The sequence below is a fragment of the Fusarium redolens genome (genome assembly GCF_020744475.1).
Source record: "Fusarium redolens strain MPI-CAGE-AT-0023 chromosome Unknown BKA55scaffold_4, whole genome shotgun sequence".
Classification (NCBI taxonomy): Eukaryota; Fungi; Ascomycota; class Sordariomycetes; order Hypocreales; family Nectriaceae; genus Fusarium; species Fusarium redolens.
The window spans coordinates 2,140,598-2,158,953 of record NW_025763667.1 but is presented as its reverse complement, the minus strand read 5'-3'; the positions used below and the strand labels follow the sequence as shown (position 1 = coordinate 2,158,953).

Sequence of the window (18,356 nt, the reverse complement as noted above, 5' to 3'; positions counted from 1 at the left end):
CAATATAGATGATCATACTCTGATGAATTATGTAACTCGGCTCAAAGCCTTCAATATGCTTATGGATAGATAGATTGCTGGGGTAGTATTCGGTCTTTGCTCGCTCTCTAACTTGTGTAAACCGATTGCTCATGATACCTTACCCTTCACTCTGTCATAAATCCTCTATGGTACCTACCTACCACCTATGGACAGATGGCCATTCCCGAATTCCACTACAAACAGAACTGAAGTACCTGTGATAAACTTAAACCTGCACACGAGGACATTTCTGATATCATTAACAGGTGCACAGCCCGTGTGTGCGTCATGGGGATTGCCAAGATGAAGTCCAAGAAAAAGATGCATTTAAAAGATGTCTCGGCACCAATTCTCGCCGCTCGGTTCTATCCTGAAGATCCACTATACCCCTCACGGTAAGAAGTCAAGTTTCGAGGAACGGCCTGTCGATCCTCAGTACTATAGATACCGATTAATGATAATACTAACGAATATCAGAATGTATCTCATTGATAGCATGTATACCAACTTTCTACTGCCCTCTAATATTAATTTCATCAAAATGCCGTAAGAAGCGACTTAGATTATAGCATTCAGGAACTGATCATAAACCCCTATTCCTGTTAAGCATCCAGTTTCCAGTGCATAAACTCACCATCTGCACTCAAAGATGGTCTATATGATTCTCCTGAGAAAGTGGCCGTCGGTTGTCCGGTTCATGCATCGAGGTGCGGGACGGAGATTTTACGATGGAGGCGTGTATTCGCCAAGTCTTTCCAGACTGCAACATGCAGATATATAGTACCATCAGGAGACGCCAAGTATGTGACTATCAGATGAGAGGCCTCAAACCAAGTCCCATGTAACAAGGTACGACCAGCCCATTGCGCATCTACCGAACTTGGCGAGGAATTCTTTGCCTGTGACTCCCCTTGCATCCTCGCGGTCTCCAAACTTTGTCAGAACGAGCAGCCGAACCGACTTGCCCCGAGGCCCAAGATCGCTTGCATTAACGTCGAGCCAATACCAGTATCCATTCGTTTCCATGGGTACCATCTCTTCCTTCTGGCCATCGCTTCGGGGAAGGCAGAGGAGCACCAGCCGCTCTTTACCGCCACACACCTTCTCTGACCAGTGCTCGCAAACCTTTGAGTATTGGAATCGCACAATCTCACCGTTGTCAATAGGTATATGCCGTTGCTTTGGCTCTACGCTGGACTCGGCGATGCCCTCTTCAGCTGTAGTTGAGCACATCCCGTGGGGCTCCCCATCAATTCCTCCAGTGTAGTAGTTTTCCCACGTGACTGGTTGACCGTCCTCCCTGAATTGATATCGTGACTCGGACGGGAAATGTCTCAGGCCAAAGTTCTCATTGGCATTGGTAAATTGTAGAGGAGAGAATTTGGGTTCGTAATTTTGTCCATTTACGTGACCGGCGCCCCAACATGCGTCCAGTAACTTCCAGTCACCACCATCGATTCGCACTGCGTTCCAAGCATGTCCGGTTGGATCTGCTCTTGGTGGACGCTCGCCCTTCTTGAGCGGAGTGTATCCAAAGCCCTTCCCGTGGCCGGTGACAACCACACACTCAAGACCAGCTCTATTGGCGATCGCTTTATATGTTTCTGCATATCCTGCGCATACGGCTCTACCAGTAAAAATTGTATCTTCCGCGGTCATATGCCTTACGTTATTGCCAAAGAATGCAGCGGTATCATAACTGATGTTGTGATGGAACCAAGTGAAGATCGCTCGCGCTTTGTCCGTGTACGAGGGAAATGGGCCACAAAGAACCTGAGCCAGATAACCCACCGGGTCATTCCTCGGGACAGAATCTCGAGGATACTGCGCAGCTACAGCATCTGGACCGCTCCAGTCCCGGCATATGAGGCATCCATATACTGGGGCAGATGGAGTGAAAGCTCGCGTCTCAAACGCTTCAATCTGGGCGACTGAGGGTCGAGAAGAGAGCGGCACTGGTGGTGGTTGATCTCCCGATTGTGAGCGGCCTGGGATCGGAGGCCGTGTGGGTAGTGCTGGCTGGGAATCTTTGGGTTTGTCCTTATTGGAAAATCCAAGAATTACCGGTGTCTTCGCTTTTGAGTTCGCCAATGGCCTAGAGGGTAACTTCCTGGGTTGCGACGCCGCTTGTGGTCCAGGTGTAGCATCCGCTTGTGATTTTGCTGGCCGTGAAGGCAGCCTTGGTGGCAGACTAGGTCGAGCTGGAGGCACAGGCTCAATGGCCCGTGGGGGCTGCGGTGACGGCGGAGCACGATTAGGTTTCGCTGCCTCCTTGACGGCTGCTTCTTTTTCTCTCCTTGACGGAGGGAGTTTGGGGAGACTCGCAGGATCATAAGCAGGTGGTAACTTATAGCCTGCTCCATCAGAGTTGACACTAGTCACTGATGATGGAGGCCTGCCCGTAGATAACGAAGATATCACAGAGTTCTGTGATCTTTCTGACGAGCCAGAGTTCCGCCGCACTGTCAGACCAGACTGCGTGGAAGGTCGCCTTGGTGGTAAAGACGGAGCGGACTGCATAGTTGGGGTCCGGCTTGGGAGCGGAGGCGGGGCTCGTTGCTGGACATCATGTTGACTATTTTGCGCTGTTAACTGTGGTGTCGACGCTTTTCGCGTAGGGCGAGGAGGAATCGCTGGGTTGGTCTGCGATGGAGTTGAAGTGGTCGATATAGCTGGTACCGTCTGGCTTCGGGATTCAATTGCTGGGCGGCCAGGAGGGGGAGGAGGCGGCGGTCGTTTGCGAACTGGTCCAGGACTTTGGCTTTGGGCGCCTGTGAAACTCTTTTGTTTGTTGAGAGCAGCAATGCGCTCAGCTAGAGTGTTGAACTGGGGCTCCTCTGTGTCGGCCATTTTGACGCTCTGACTGTAAAGGATAGTTCAACGGTTTGGTATTCACGATGTTTAATTAGGCGGGAGGATGAAGGTGGTCTTGAGAAGATACGAGAATGTCTCTAGCTGTGAATGTGATTGCAAAGGCTCGAATAGACTGTATGTAACAAAGATGGTAGCGACAGACGTGGAAGATGTCAATTCGGTTTCAACAAACAAGAACAACAGTAGGAGTGAGAGTGAGAAGGGAAGAAATGCAACAGACGATGAACCGGATAACTGACGGATGCCTGAGTTGACCTGAGCGCTGATTGAAGGGGTCTAGAGGGATCGAACATAGCCACACAGCCCTGCAGGTGGAACCTGAGGGCCGCAGTTTAGAGGGCGGGGAAGAATGATGGAGCGCCAGGTCCACTAACTATAGTTTCATGATGTTCTTGAGCCAACGTTCGCTTTACATTAGACTTAGAGAGCTGTTGGTCATGATTGCACTGACCGTAACCATATACGAGCGTCATCTTATACGAGCGTATACAAGCGTTGAATTGTTTGACTGGCTGTTGCCCTTGTCGTTCCACACAACAGTCTGTTCTCCAACCATTTGATGACTTGGCTCTCGGCAATTCTGTGCCTAGACCCAGACACTTTGTGATGATCGTAAGTAATCGAGATATCTCCCCCTTTTTCTTGCTCTGCCGCGTAATCGAAGGGCAAAAATCCAAGAAGATTCTTCCATATGAGACCAGCCAACACAATGTTGTGATTATAATTCGTAGACTATAACATCAGAGCTCAATAGTCACGCCGTTCTGTTACATAGTAAGTCCTAATTAGAAGGATCCAGAGAATGCTTGCAGTCCGGGTATTTAGAACACCGTGACCCAAAAAAAGAATCCAAATGGATTCAGTCTGACTGGAAAGGACGATGCCCGACAAACATGTGTTCTCTTGATCAAAACCTTTGATTCTATAAAACCCCATCCCACAGCTTATTGAGAAACAGAAACAGAAACATTCAAAACATGAAACAAGACCCTAAGTTAGGCTAACGGCGGGGGCGTTTTTCGGACGATGGAGATATACGCTAACTAGAACCTAACTTCCAATATCAGACGGCTAGTACATGCCTGAACGGGAGATCTATGGTAACGTTAGTCATTAGTTGCACTTAAGAAACCAGGATGCGGATTTGGAGATGTGGTGTTTCATGTTGTGATCATGGCAACTTGAGGCTGCCAAATAGGTATTTAATAGTTGAAGCATATATCATCACTTTAAGTAAACCACGAAAATCATGTTGATTTCCCTACTCGGGCTACAGTTATGTATCGTCTGAAGCAGTCTGCCATTACCGCAATCATAGAACATCCACAGAGATACAAACTTCATAAGGTAGATTTTAATAATAATAAAATCCACTGGGTTGTTTGTCAGAACAGAATCGTCATGAAATTGATGCCATACCGAATGCAAGGATTAATACTCAGTGGGAGTCATACTGTCCGCTCTATCGTTGTTAACTTTCTTAATCAAGTTGCTGAAAAAATGCATGGCAAGTCTAATGTTGCCACGTGTGTGCTGGATGAAGTCAGTAAAGATTTTACACAAATATTTAGTCTCTTTAACGTCAGTAAAGATTAGCTGTCTCTGCCTATGACTCATATAGAGTTATTCTATGTATTCATAGTTTTAGCAGTGACACCTGGCATAGGATATATGTAAGTGCCCAGATGAAGTGTCTGAGGACGATCATCCCTGGTATTAAGGCAATTTATCATAAGAAATATGGCTGCTGGAATCAGAACACCCTGGTTTCGTTATTGTATATAAAACCACGGATGCCGTTAATAGTACTGTTGCACAACGCCATATGACCGGTAAATACAAATTAAACATGCAGGCACTTTAGACGTCGAAGAGTTTCAGATACCATCAACCTTCCCCGGGCGGGCAGCTAACTGCAACGCCTCCACTACTTGAAGAGGCTCTATTGACTACTCAAATCTAGAGTGGTAGGTATCCCCCAGATAAGGTATTCAGTGCAGCAAAGCCAAACTTGAGGTGCAGTCAGCAACAGCTGCCACCCGGGCACTACATTAGAGATCAGTATGTTTCTCCACTGAGTTACGGAGCAATGCCCACTGGGTCAGAAGATCCTAGCTGGTCATCGTTGATCCGCCCCGCACCAGCCGCCATTCACAGCCAACCAACGATCAACAATTCAACTTCAGCTAACGTGAACCCAGAACTTGAGACTTGCGACTACGACCCCAAAGCGGCTCGCTACTGATTTGACTGGGACTTGCTTGGATTTGCTTCTCCTCCATCCTTGTTTCGGTTTTCTTGTTTCATTCCTTTTACTCAACCGAACGATTCTATCTTCATACACGTCTCCCCATCCCAATCGTCGCTTCGGCATCTCTCTCATCTCTTAGGCCCCAGTTTATAGCCTCCTCTTTAGCTCCTGCTGATCGACGCTATCCATTCGAGCACATCCTACATCGGCGCATCTGCATGCCCAGCGCATCGCATCGCATTACCCCAGTCGCATCGCGAAATATCCATCCATCCGTCGCATCGCCTGTTGAGACTGAAGTCGTTCCACTGAGAAGCTACTCCTTCTACTCTTCGATCTATCTATCTGCTTCATTGTTCTCACCTCGCATTGAAGTCAGCCTAGTTGCCACGCTGCCCCCGCTCAATCATCATGGCTGCGGAGGCCACCGGCAACGAGGCTGCCACCCCGCCCAAGCGCAGACTCACCTTTCTCGATCTCCCAGCAGAGACCCAGCAGGACATCTTGTCGCATGTTCGTGCCTAGACTCACAATCCTGTGCCTCGTGCGACATTGCTGACACCCCCATAGTGCTCCCAGTCTGAGCTGATATGTTGCGCTCTTGTATCTCGGCACTTTCATGAGTTAGCATCCGCGCAGCTCTATCGTAGCTTCAACATCCTCTTTCCCGATGACGATGATGTGAGATTCGAATCCCCAATTGATGGCCTTGCGGGTGGTCTCGACACCTTCACTACGAGCGACTACAACTACGCGAAGCATCTAAGGGAACTGTCTATGGATACAGTGAGCACTGGCGTGAAAGCCGAACATGCCTACAAGCCGTATCTGTACAGCGCCAGTTGTGGCAAGTTCCTTAACACTTTGCTCTATCTGACTCTGAAGAAAGCCAAGTCACTCGAAACTTTTAGGTGTGTTCCACAGCAGGCTGCATCTGGTTTCTTGGAAAGTTCTTTATCACTAATTTTCTGGCTAGGTGGAACATTCGCGTTGAGTTGAGCAGGCCGGTCTATCGTGAGCTTCATAAGATCAAAACATTAACAAAATTCCACATTCGCCTCCAAGCCGGGGATACATACTACATTACACCCCCTCCTCTTCCTCTCAGCATTGACGCTCTCCCTCCGGCCTCAACTCACTGGCCAGATATTCCGCCTCCTCCGCCTGGGCCTCCCCCAGGAGTGTTTTCAGCCCCACTGGCTGGTGCCATGACATCTCTGCCAGTCATCAATTCACCTCCTCCCCTGTTGCCAACGTCTAAGCAGTCCTCCAAATCAAAGGCAAGCAAGCGTGACTCTGCAACACAGGAGCCCCCAACGCTCTCGGGTTTCAAAAAACTGAAAAGTCTTTCCGTTCTCGATATCGACAATCTCGAATTGGTTACGGAGCTCAAGACTTGCGTTCGAAATTCTTCCGCCACACTTACCGAACTGCAGCTTTCTCTGTCTGATACCTTGGGGCTACAAGCTAGACGACCGCCACCTGACTCGGATCCGGACGATTCTGATGTCGACGATGAGTTTCAGGTGGTTCCCGTTTCCCAGAGCACCAGCTTCGACGCGAGCGGCCCTGCGAAGACGTTTCGCTCCCAGGAAGAGCGTAAACTCCAAGAGGGCATCCTGGGAAGGATATTTGATGTCGAACCTTTTATTATCAAGAAGCCTGCGCTTATCCAGAGTCCTCGCGAGGCAGCGACCAGCCAAGAGGATGATCAAGAAGCCGATACCAACGACAATTCAGAAGATCCTCGTGAAGAATTTGTGTCATCTATCCGCAGTGTTTCAACGAGGTTGATGTCACATATAAATGGCACTCGCGATTTCTCGACAGCCCAGCAGGATATTTTGGACGTGATTGAAAAGGCAGCAAGAAAATATGTGGATTCATGTGAGCTCCCTTCTCAGTCAAGCAATGAACCGTCCGGCAGCACTTCAGCGACACCTAAGGATGATGAGGAGCAACAGAGTGATGAGAGTGGCGCATCGAAGCCGACGACAACGGAATCAAGATTGACTTTACTGTCTAAGAATAACGACTCAAACAACGATGCATCGCCAGACGATATCGAAATTGAACATCTGGATATGATAGATGAATTGGAAGTGGATTCGGACGAACAACAAACCAAGGAAATTGGGGAGAAGGAAGTTGGGGTTAAAGCATCAGAAACACCAGAGGCAGTTGCTGACTCCTCTGGCTTGCCCTCGAAGACACCGGATACTAACTCGAACCCATCCGCGACCCCAGGGCTGAACAAGGTCCACACAAATTTGGATGCGCAGCGGGTGAATTATGAGTCCCTACTGTCAAATCTGCAGCAGTTGCAGGACGAAAACGATGCTTTCATCCAGAAAATCACGGCGATTCGTGTGCAGGGTACTGTTACTGAGTTGGAACAGTTCAAGGACTCAGTGACACAACTAAGAGAACTAAGTCAGGAAGCTGAACATATCAGAGGCGCGATCAAAACGACTCATCTCGAGATCAAACATATCGAGGATCAAGTCTTCGGAAAATCTCAAAACAATGACGGCGAAAAATCACGACGCTCGATCGACGAATACCTACGAGACACTCGTGGTATTGCACTAGAAACACTGAGCATTCATCTCATCCCTGTCAAGGCATCCGTTCTGTCGAGGGCTATTGACCTGAAGTGCATTAAAAACCTGACCCTGCTAAATGTTGGTAATCAAGGCCCAATCTGGACGTTGCTCTCCAAAGAGAACAAGGTCTCGCCATTGGCTTTGCGGAGTGTCTTTACCGACAATGTTTCGACCGCATTCCTCAATTGCATGTCCCAGCTTGAAGAATTGCACGACTTGTTCTTGTTGGAGCGAAGCGCTAAACATAAGCCTGAGAGTTTCGCTCCACGAACTACCGTCACGATCGACCAGATCCGTCGGCTCGTCCTCAAGAAGCACATGCACACACTCAAGAGACTCATGATCAAGGACGAATCAAACAGCAGCAGCTGGGATGCGAATCAGAAGGCAATGATACTTATTTGCAACCGTGGTGTGCAGCTCGAGGAGCTGGCTCTCAGTATGAACATCCACGCAGTGGTAAGTCAGCATTATCAGAAATCCGATCAGTCGCTAACACCAATATTAGCACGCCTTCATGCAGTATTTTGCTGGACTAGTCAACCTTCGTGCTATAAACATTCTTCGCTTCAGGAACAATGACACATGTATATGGGTCATGCGCGAGATTCTGAATTTCATCGTGGATAATCTCTCTCACCATCCCGAGCTGAAGCTGGAGTGGATCGCTATGGAAGATGATCGGCTCGACAGGGTCATTCGTCCTACAGACGCACTTGAGGAAGGGGCGAAGAGAAGAGGCAAGGGTAAGGAAAAGGCTTCCGTTCATCCACATCACAATAGCAGCAGTCTGCCTGTGCTACCATCCTGGGGTTCAGATAGCGAAAGTGAGGAGGACGATGATGATGCCTCGAATTGTGGAAAGAGGCTTCGACTCAAGACTGTTGGAGTCCTGCAGTTTTATGAGGTTTGGGGCGTCAAAATTTTTGATAAGGAAATTCGATCTGGTCGACTATGAGGTCTAGAGGCAGCTTCCAAATATGGGATTGCTTTTGGTGCCAAATGCTACCCAAGGTACGATGGCAAGACGGCGCAAACGGCTCAACGGCAATGCTTTGGGTTTGTGGGTTAGGGTAGAAAGGCTGGGACAAAGACGATGCACAAGGGAATTGGTGAATCTGGACCTGCATGTAACTTACGGAGCGTCGCTTTATGAATGCACTTTGCATCAGGCATCTACAACTTATTAATGGTGACTGGGGCAGCATTGAACTAGGAACGTAATGAGATGGGTTATGGTATGATTTGGCACGTTCAGTCAAGTCATAATCGTTACCTTGATCTGGCTGAATGAATGTTGTTTGCTGCTGTTGTGTATAAATCTTGATAACCGTAGATACTCATATTTCACACGTTATGACGTTCTAAGATAACACATCTCCTCACCAATCCGCAAGGGCATAACTCAGTATGAAATCTCTAATGAACCTCTGAATTGTTCTGTAAGCTGTAGGGTAGCCAACACCCACCACCTGGCACAAAAATATGGTCCCCACTCAGTAAGGTCTATAAAACTCATAATGACTTGAGTATCATGCAAAATCGCGGCGGGATATGGAAGGAGTTTTACCTCAAATTAGAAGCATTGTTTTGAGAGCGATACGAGAGTGACAAATTTTGAATCTTGACTATATTGTTTACCAATACTATATCGCATAAGGTAGCTTAGGCATTATCTTTCACTGTTTCTCATCTCATCCACACATTTTTAAGGTCCTCATCATCAAGAGCAACTCCGTAACTTAATCATTTCGCCGTGCCTGATTCTAGGTTTGGTACACTTAGCAAGTACACTACCCTGGAAAAAAAAAAAAGAAAATCGCGTATAAACCCTCGGGTGAGGAGACAGGTATCTAAACTAAAGGGTGTATATTTACAGCCTGGAGATAATGGCGGCGGCGTACTCGTTGGTCTTGGCCTTGCCGCCAAGATCACCAGTGAGGGCCTTGCCTTCGGCAAGAGTATCGAAGATAGCGGTCTCAATGCGAGAAGCGTGCTCGGTGAGACCCATGTGTCGCAGCATCATGATGGAACTGAGGAGGAGGGCAGTAGGGTTGGCAAGGTTCTTGCCAGCAATATCAGGAGCGGAACCGTGGACGGCCTCGAAGATGGAGCACTCATCACCGATGTTTCCGGAGGGGGTAAGACCAAGGCCACCGATGAGACCTGCGCACATATCGGAGAGGATGTCACCGTAGAGGTTGGGCATGACAAGGACCTTGTCGTTGTAAGGAGTGGGGTCAGTAACCATCTTGAGGCAGCTGTTGTCGAGGAGCTCAGCATCGAACTCAATGCCGGGGAAGTCCTTGGCAACCTCCTGGGCAACCTTAAGGAAGAGACCATCTGAGAGCTTCATGATGGTAGCCTTGTGAACGACGCGGACCTTCTTGCGGCCAATGGACTCAGCGTGCTGGAAGGCGAATCGCAGGACACGCTCGGAGGCCTCACGGGTGATAAGCTTGATGCTCTGAACGACACCATCGACGACAACATGCTCAATACCGGAGTATTCACCCTCGGTGTTCTCTCGGATCAGGACGGTGTCGACGTTGTCGTAAGGAGTCTCGTAACCAGCGACGGATCGGCAAGGTCGCAAATTAGCGAAGAGGTTGAATGTTCGTCGGAGAGTGAGGTTTAGAGAGACATGTCCCTTGCCAACGGGGGTCTTGAGAGAGATGTTAGCCATTGGGCCATGAGAGAGACGTAGAGTGTGACGAGTCTGCGTTCATGGTGACGTACAGCGAGGGGACCCTTGAGGGCGATCTTGTTCTTCTGAATGTTCTCAATGGCAGCATCAGGGATAGCAGTCTTGCCGTCCTTGATGATGGGGGTGACGTCGACAGGCTCCCAAGCAATGGGGGTCTTGAAGATGTTGTGTTAGCATAATTGTTTTTTTCGTGCGACTTATACGGATGGGCGAGTTGTCATGACGAACCTTGGCGGCGGCGAAGATGTCCTTGACGGACTGAGAGATCTCGGGGCCAATACCGTCACCCTCGATCAAGCTAACCAGGAAGTTGCCCTGCGCGAGAAGTTAGCAAAGTATCTCTTCAATTGACTGAAGCCAAGCATTGTGTCGAGTGAGACTGAGTTATTTTATCTCGGCACCTTGCTCGGCCCAGCCGAGCGCTAGGATCATCCAAAAGGTGTTTTATGAGGGAGCGCAAAACGTACATTGGCATCCTTGGTACCGTTGTACTTGGCAACTCGTTCGCCAGAGGTCGAGTAGCATCGGTTCTGTAGGGAGAATGTAAGTAAATGTCCATGTTGTGCCCAAATTGCATGTTTGAATAAATTTGGGGAAGTTTTGGTGGTGATCTCATACGTAGAAGACGGCGGCGCGGGGAGTAGCAGCGCGCAGGGCTTGCCTGGAGGCGGGAGTTCGGAGAGCTCGAATGGCCAGCATTTTGAAGAGGAGCGAGCAGAGAGACTAGCTGGATACAGCTTGAGAAAGAAGAGACAATATGAGGCGAGGATTGGAAGAGAGGAGAGGGTATAACGGGAAGAGCGTGACAAGAAGATCAAGAAATAGAAAAGAGGAAAGAATAACTCAGGTCAATGGAAGAAAACAACCTGCCCAACCCAACCACAAACACCCCAAACCGACCAAATCAATGGCCAATGCTGTTTTCATGGTAGTTTAGCCACAGGTTGGCAGTCTGAACAGGGCCACTAGCCACTGAAAACAACAGCAGGCCAAGGCATTTGCGGCGCCCAGATCCACTACCCTCCACTTTTTCGCGCCTTTTACAGTGGTTTCAAGGTTTCCTTTCGGCTGCAGCCTCGTATCCCGCGCGGACTTCCGCTCCATTGCTTGACATATTTTTTTTCTTCCCGTCCTTCCACGGGATCGTTCACATTTCAGAAGCCTCCTCCGAGCAACGAGGGGCCGGTGGGCACCCGTAGTTCACTTAACGTTTCACGAAGAAACCACAGAAATGCACGTCACAGCAATAAGTGACGCCACAGCTAGACTGCCACACTTAAACCCCACAGTCCGATGTAGGAATTGCCCAGCCACATAAGCTACCTAGGTACCTAGTATTCCTACCCAGGATAGCTCATCATAACACTATCTCCAAGCACCTATTCACAGCAAGACCTGTGATACAATAGACTCGTGCAACCTTGCGCGTGTGACATTCGGTATTAGATTTACTCTCCAGACTAGAGAATATTTCGCAAAGATAACTGCGCCGACTTGGCGCAACACAGTCCGACCCTATCGAGCATGCGACGTCACCCCTAAGTGTTCTAACTCAAGACCATCATCAGAATCACCATGGCCGATACCGAGCGTACAATCCTCGATTTCTACCAGATCCCTACTCTTTATCCCACTGAATGGCCAGCCGAAAAGGACCTGGAAGACCTGGACGATGATGAGGAGGACGAGAAAAATGCTGCTATAAAACGAAGACAGTCGCGTTATCAGGCGCTTGAGAGAGCTGTGAGCCAACGAAGGAGTAACATTCCCAGAGAAGACGACCAAGGAGGCGTTGGAAATATTGTTCAAAAAGACGAGCCGGATCCGCTAGGGACTACGGATAGCGTCGTCAGAACGCTGAAGCATCTTGGTTTGCCCCTCCAAGATGACCACCGACTACGTATGCTCCCGTGCCATGACTGTACGCTTCACGGATATAATAGATTGACGGTGTGTGACTACATCAGGCAACCGATTCCTACTCTCCTCAACAACATTTTCACCAGCTCTCTTCCTCTCCCAGATGCATGCTACTGCCGACACTCGGAGTCTCCTTACTGGTCTTGATGTCCTATCTCAATCCATCGATCAAAAATCCGCATCTCTTAAGGTCCTCGTTGAGACTAACTTCGAAAGATTCGTCAAAGCAAAAGCAACAATAGATAATGTCTATAAGGAGATGAAATACCGCGGAACGGAACCACCTGACGCCAATACTGCGCACTCTAATGCAGCTCAGCGTCGCAGCTATCGCAATAGTGTTGCGAGTGGTGCTGGGTTAGGAATCAATAATTCCCTGACATCCCCCAGCATTGATACGCGTAAAAAGAATGCGTTGACTAAAGAGAGCGAGTACGGTGTACTGGGAATAAAGGGCCCTCTCCTGGAAGTTTCGGCAAAGGCTGAGGACGTATGGGGACCTGCTTTGGGAGGAAGAGAGAAGGAGGAAAACCTCAAAACCGTTTCAAATCATCTGACCAGATTCAAGGATTACGTTGAGCTGAGCACCTCGATAGCAGACAGCATCAAACGCAAGGACTATGAATCATTAGTCGACGAGTTTAGCAGGGCAAGAAAAATTGCTGACGAAGCTCGACGATTGACAGAGGAAATAGGGGACGAGACTCCAACAGAACCCCAGCTTTACCAGTTGTTAATAGCGGGACGCATGTGGTATGATGTTGACCAGCAGATACGCGCCTTCAAACGCGATATCTGGAAGAGGCTGGTTACTCTTCACACCGCATCCAGGACAGACGGCACGACTGGTCGTATCCAAGATCAACACATGGAATTCATCGGATTGCTTCTTGAGCTTGGCACCGACGACAATCCCATCTGGGTATGGCTTTTGAGTCGATACGACCATTTGAAGGGCAAAATCCAATCGACAGCAGACCGCTCAAAAGTTGAGATCGAGGTGCTTCGTCGCCGGCTGGCCAGTAACGATAAGCCGAACCCCAATATCATCGCTGCGCATCTTCGATCCCTAGGACGGCCGGTAATTGAGGACAAGCCTTTGACATTCGACTCACCTGAAGTAATCGAGCTCTGGGAGAAGATGTTGTCGTTCCTCAACAGTCTCCTGTCAAGTGAAGGTATTCTGGGTGAGGTGATAGAATTCTGGCAGACAGTGCAAGGATTCATCAATGGATCTGCTCAAGCTGCCCTCCCTGTTGGATATCGCGGCGAGTCTCGGCATCACCATGAACTATCACCGCAGAGTGTTGGAGAGTTACGAAAAGGAGCTGTGGAACTGGTGGACTTGCTCCGAGAACACGCTTATTCCTTCTTCGTGGATATGCCTCCCGAAGATGTATCCCTACTTTTCTCACCAATCCCCAATACGCCAGCCCCGACGACGCCCGGATCCGCCGCATTGTCGTCCCCCAGAGATCCTCGCTTCAATTTTGATCCAAACAATATGCCTCCTCCATCGCCCAAGAGGGGCGAAGTCTGGGAAAAGCTGGCATTCTGGCCTCCGTGGTCTAATTCCATCAGCGGCGTCCACTATCTGTCCAAGATGCTGACTTTGGTTGGCGCTGGAGCTGGAGATTTAGCGTGCATTGAGCCAATTGAATCCGGAGAAGGCCAGGTGATCGATCGCCTTAGGAGTCTTGTTGGAGGTTCCCGAGAGCGATGCGTGACAGCTTTATGCGCAGCCTGGAACAGAGATGCTGAGAATATTAAGTATGTTGAGGATTGGCAGCGCTCGGTTGAGATGGGGGACGTGACACGAATGCCAGCCAGCTTCGCTGCCTTCGAAGGGGCAGTCCTATCGGGTATGCAGAAAATTCTCTATATCCCTGATGCCATGTCTAGGTCAGGCTCGGGAGATATTGTCTTGCCACCTCCGACCAAACTTCTTCAGATGGTCCGCAGCCAATACGTCACTACCTTGTACAAGGCATTAAGTGGTATGGTAGAAAATGCCGAGCGATCTTTGAAGAAAACCGAGGACGACTGGTCAATCGACAGTGAGAGATCGCTTGCATCGGCTGCGGCACCGAGCATGGCGGGCAAAGGGGCATTGGACTCAGGGGACAGGGTAGGCTTACTTCCACCCACTCCGAACGATTTTACCGTACTGACAATTTCATTTAGAACATTCGCATGCTTATGACCCTTAGCAACCTTTCATCATTGCGGTCGCAAGTAGTGCCAAGTCTTAACTTGCAGTTCGAGAATGCCTTCTCTGTTAAGTTGACTGACGAGTCCAAGAAGATTCGCGAAGTTCTTGGACAAATTCACGAACGACTTTTCCAGTCCTACACAAGACAGTCAATCGAGAGGCTTCGCGATGTCATTCAATCAGGCATCTCAGCCCCTGACTGGGCTCCTGGTCAAGGGCAACGTACCCAGGCAGCTAAACCATATGTATACGAGGCGCTTCTTACCCTCGTACTTGTCCATTCTCAGGTTTCTACTACTGCGCCGGCTCTTACCGTCGAAGTCTTGTCCTTCCTCCTCGAACAGACGTCCATCCAGCTTCTTGAAGCCTTCAGACGTCGCCCGCGCTATACTCTAGAGGCTCTCATGCAGGCAACCCTCGACGTAGAATTCGTCGCCCAGACCCTCAGCCACTACACCTCGGAGCGTGCTTCAGAGCTTCAGAGCCAAATCTATCAAGAACTCGATGCGCGTACGGACAACGAGGCCCGCGCACGTCTCCAAGGCGAATTATCCGAAATGCGCAACGTTCTCAAACGTCTTAGAGAAGCGAGCAAAAACGAATTTGCTTGCTTCAAGAAACCAAAAAGGCCTGGCCACGGCCCTAGTAGGAATAATAGCGGTCTATCCGGTATGTCAGCCTAGAAGGCTCTGGATCCGCATATTTCCAGCACTTCAAACAACCAAGAGAGGGAGGATGATAGTTACACAATGGGAATGGACTCTACAGGTTAGAGCATGCTCGGTGGGACGGTCTGTGTACCTAAGGATATGTAGTAGGAGAGAGCACGAAGCGAAGTGAATCATGATCAACTTTCTTCACTTCTGTAAGTCCATTCAATCGCTGAAATCTTCATCGTTAAGAAATCCCGAGGTATATTGTTTCTTTTTTTTTTTATCTATGCCATAAACGCCATAATGAATCACAACCCCTGATTTCTATTCTGTTTTCGTCGACCTTTGTCCTCCCCTCATAACACGTTGGCCCAAACGCACCGTGTCTAGTCATACATATATATATAGTATATATCGTGTGGTATCAAAATTCATTTTCTTTTCCGTCCAGTCATTAGCCATTAAACGGTTCAACTCAAATACATCTCCCCTCTGTGCATGATTTATGTCAGTATACTCCGTTCGTAGCGTTTGCAAGTGTCATAAGCATCGGCCTGTGAAGAATCGTTCAAGGAGAGTTTGTGATAAGAAGGTGAGAGCACAACATCATCTCGAGGGATCGAGAGTCTGCTGGAGAAAAGGGAGAGCCCTCTTGGCGGGCAAGGATTGTATCGTCTATGACAGTGATTAGTCAAATATTACAAACGGATTAGAACAGAGGGTACTCACAGTCCAGATCGATGCTTTGGAAGTAAGTCCCTATAACAGGGTCTTGTTCCGAGGTGATCAGCTTGCCTGTCTCACTGCGAAGTGTTTGTGGCAATGCTTTGCGGATTGCCAATAGCATCTTCAACAACCCTGCTAGATTACCACCCTGCTGTGTGAAGACACCCGGGTCTCGCTCTAGGGGCCACCCAGGGCGAAGATGATCTTGCTCCCAAGCCTTGAAAGCCCAAGTCGATTTCTCAAGACAGTTAAGGAAAATGACAGCCGTTAGGTACATCTTGAAGTTCACCTTGACCTTGCTGTCCTGAAGCACGCGGTGCATGCCGCTGAGTAGTGCCTTTGAAGTATTGTTGGCCTTTCTCTCAGCTGCCGCGTTCAGCTGCATGCAAAGGGTCGTATAGATGTCAGCATCGTTCTCGCTTTTGGCTTCCTGAATGCGCCTGGGCTCTTCGCTTTTATTGGCTGGTCTTTCGATAACGTTCCACTGCCTCTCGCGATCGATGCTCTCCACCAAACCCCATAGCTCTAAAGACTTTCGAAGTAGATCATCCTCTGACTCTTGCAATTGCTGAAGAGCAAGACTCAGAGTGACACGCATGAACTTGGAGGGCTCACGATCGATAAAAAGTTGAAAGACATCGCGCATGTAGGCCTCAACCTTGCCTGGAACATCTTCCTTGTCCTGATCGATCATAATGACCTGGAAGAATGAATCCTTGCTGCCTCTGGATTCTGCTAGCGACTCACTTGGCTCTAGCAGTGCGACCAAAGCCTCGAGGATTATGGCTTTTCCCGTTTCAGGAAAGTGCGAAACCTCTATCATGGTACCATCATGGGTCATATTCAGCTGGTTCTTCAGAAGGTTGATGCGGTTTTGGGACAGGACAACTTGGACACCCGCTGAGTACAAATCAAGCTGCTCCTGGAGCCTCGTTCGCACACAACCAGTCCTCCACACCCTCGGTGCTAATACCTTCCTGCAAGTGTCGCATGGTGTTCCTTTGCCGCAATTTTTTCGAAGGATCCTGCACCTAATGCATGCACCTATTTTCCGTACTTCTTGCACCTCCTTACGCCGCGCAGCGGTAAAGCGGGATCGAGCGTGGCGAGGTCTCCCATTAAGTTGCCCATCGCTTGTGTCCATTCGAACACCACCCCTGCTCATTTGGATGGGTGTCGGCGGATGTTCATGCAGTAAAGGAACAGGCGAGGCAGTGGCCAGGTATGTCATTTCACCCCATGGTTGCGAGATCCCACTGTCAGGAGCTGTTACGGCACTAGGCGAGGCTTCTATCGGGGTCGAAATGTCCATAGACGGCGGTGTAGTCGAGGTACCAGTCTCGTGAACGAGCTGGGGGTCAAGAAGCGACGGGTTTAACCTGGCTGTAGCAGCAACGGCGACCGATATGTTCGAGACGTCTGGTGAAGCAACGCTGTTGGGAAGTAATGCTTGAAGTCGTTCCTCGGGTGATAGCTCGGTTCCTGGGAGTGGTTGCTGGATTACACCTAGCACATTTGTTGTAAGAAGCACGCCCTGCAAGTCAATCTCTAAGGGGCCATTACCTCTGTTGCCCTGCTGCGACCGGTTCTCATAGCTCACAGGAGGGTTATCTAGAGTAAATTGCTCGTGAAGCTCAAAGCGATCTGGAACATGCTGGGCGTTGGCGGGGTCAGCGGGGTCAACCACGCCTGCCTGTACGCTCTGAGCACGGTTGTTCTCATTTAAATCAACCTGTCGTGAGGCTTCGGCGAGTGTCTCGAGGGCGCTCCACCCTTGTGGGAGATTTGGGACATCGACTGGCGGTTCGTTCGGCTGCACTTCAGGAGGCGGTCGATCGACAGGTGCTCGGGCATTCGTGATACCATGAAGTTCAAGGCATGCTCGCATACGATCCGACTCGGAGATGGCGGGACATTTCTTGGTGATATGTGTTGTCAAGCTATCAATCCTTCCCTTTGGAAAGTTCTCACCGCATTGCTTGCACGTATGCGGGTATCGGTTACTGTTGTCGTTGAGCTTGGGTCCACGGACGAAGTACTCGAGAATGAGGGGATTGGGCTTGCGGCCCATTGCGCGCTCTGGGGAGTCGTTGCAAGCGCGTCGCCCGCAACCTGAACCGTCAAGGCGTCTGATACGCCGTTTCCACCAGAGGCCAGTGCCGTAAGTCCAAGAGACTTCAGAATGGCTGCAGGATTGATAACGTAGGGCAGGGATTTGATGATAGAATTGTGCCGTGGCTGCGATTCTGCCTTGACAGACCGACAAATTTCTCACACCGCCTGTAGAAGCGGATTTGTGTTTTATCCGGTGAAGTGCGGAGCTTGTCTTATTGGCAGAAAGTCTCCGAAACCTAGCATTCTTAGTCATTCTCCGAGACCGCGGGGC

General features: G+C 49.4%; 5 protein-coding genes across 5 annotated transcripts; 2 read left to right on the top strand and 3 right to left on the bottom strand.

Annotated features, from left to right (window-relative positions):
• Positions 1-846: 846 nt before the first annotated feature.
• On the bottom strand, positions 847-2,871 carry BKA55DRAFT_504000 (uncharacterized protein; the record flags this gene model as incomplete). The annotated part of the gene is made up of 1 exon (XM_046187057.1): positions 847-2,871. One exon carries the CDS (start codon positions 2,869-2,871, stop codon positions 847-849), a length of 2,025 nt encoding a protein of 674 aa, XP_046053253.1.
• A 2,686-nt stretch (positions 2,872-5,557) lies between these two features.
• On the top strand, positions 5,558-8,710 carry BKA55DRAFT_591520 (uncharacterized protein; the record flags this gene model as incomplete). The annotated part of the gene is made up of 4 exons (XM_046195262.1): positions 5,558-5,659; positions 5,717-6,057; positions 6,123-8,211; positions 8,261-8,710. The coding sequence occupies 4 exons, from the start codon at positions 5,558-5,560 to the stop codon at positions 8,708-8,710; spliced, it is 2,982 nt and encodes a 993-aa protein (XP_046053252.1).
• Positions 8,711-9,276: 566 nt separating this feature from the next.
• On the bottom strand, positions 9,277-11,409 carry BKA55DRAFT_561114 (uncharacterized protein). Its single transcript, XM_046192140.1, has 5 exons — positions 11,078-11,409; positions 10,927-10,989; positions 10,688-10,774; positions 10,492-10,614; positions 9,277-10,417 (listed from the first exon to the last, which is right to left on the bottom strand). Exons 1-5 carry the CDS (start codon positions 11,156-11,158, stop codon positions 9,626-9,628), a joined length of 1,146 nt encoding a protein of 381 aa, XP_046053251.1. The 5' UTR covers positions 11,159-11,409; the 3' UTR covers positions 9,277-9,625.
• A 625-nt stretch (positions 11,410-12,034) lies between these two features.
• BKA55DRAFT_505327 (exocyst complex component Sec5-domain-containing protein) lies at positions 12,035-15,274 on the top strand (the record flags this gene model as incomplete). The annotated part of the gene is made up of 3 exons (XM_046187177.1): positions 12,035-12,380; positions 12,427-14,507; positions 14,564-15,274. The coding sequence occupies 3 exons, from the start codon at positions 12,035-12,037 to the stop codon at positions 15,272-15,274; spliced, it is 3,138 nt and encodes a 1,045-aa protein (XP_046053250.1).
• Positions 15,275-15,812: 538 nt separating this feature from the next.
• On the bottom strand, positions 15,813-18,338 carry BKA55DRAFT_591517 (uncharacterized protein; the record flags this gene model as incomplete). The annotated part of the gene is made up of 3 exons (XM_046195261.1): positions 15,813-15,919; positions 15,974-18,156; positions 18,235-18,338. The coding sequence occupies 3 exons, from the start codon at positions 18,336-18,338 to the stop codon at positions 15,813-15,815; spliced, it is 2,394 nt and encodes a 797-aa protein (XP_046053249.1).
• Positions 18,339-18,356: the final 18 nt, after the last annotated feature.

What these genes read in the sequence shown, in the direction of transcription:
- BKA55DRAFT_561114 (XM_046192140.1), bottom strand. Translation starts at nt 11,158, where the DNA reads ATGCTGGCCATTCGAGCTCTCCGAACTCCCGCCTCCAGGCAAGCCCTG. An exon ending in ACGGTACCAAGGATGCCAAT is followed by an intron (nt 10,775 to 10,926) that starts GTACGTTTTGCG and finishes CTTCTCGCGCAG; the next exon opens with GGCAACTTCCTGGTTAGCTT. An exon ending in CCCTCAAGGGTCCCCTCGCT is followed by an intron (nt 10,418 to 10,491) that starts GTACGTCACCAT and finishes ATCTCTCTCAAG; the next exon opens with ACCCCCGTTGGCAAGGGACA.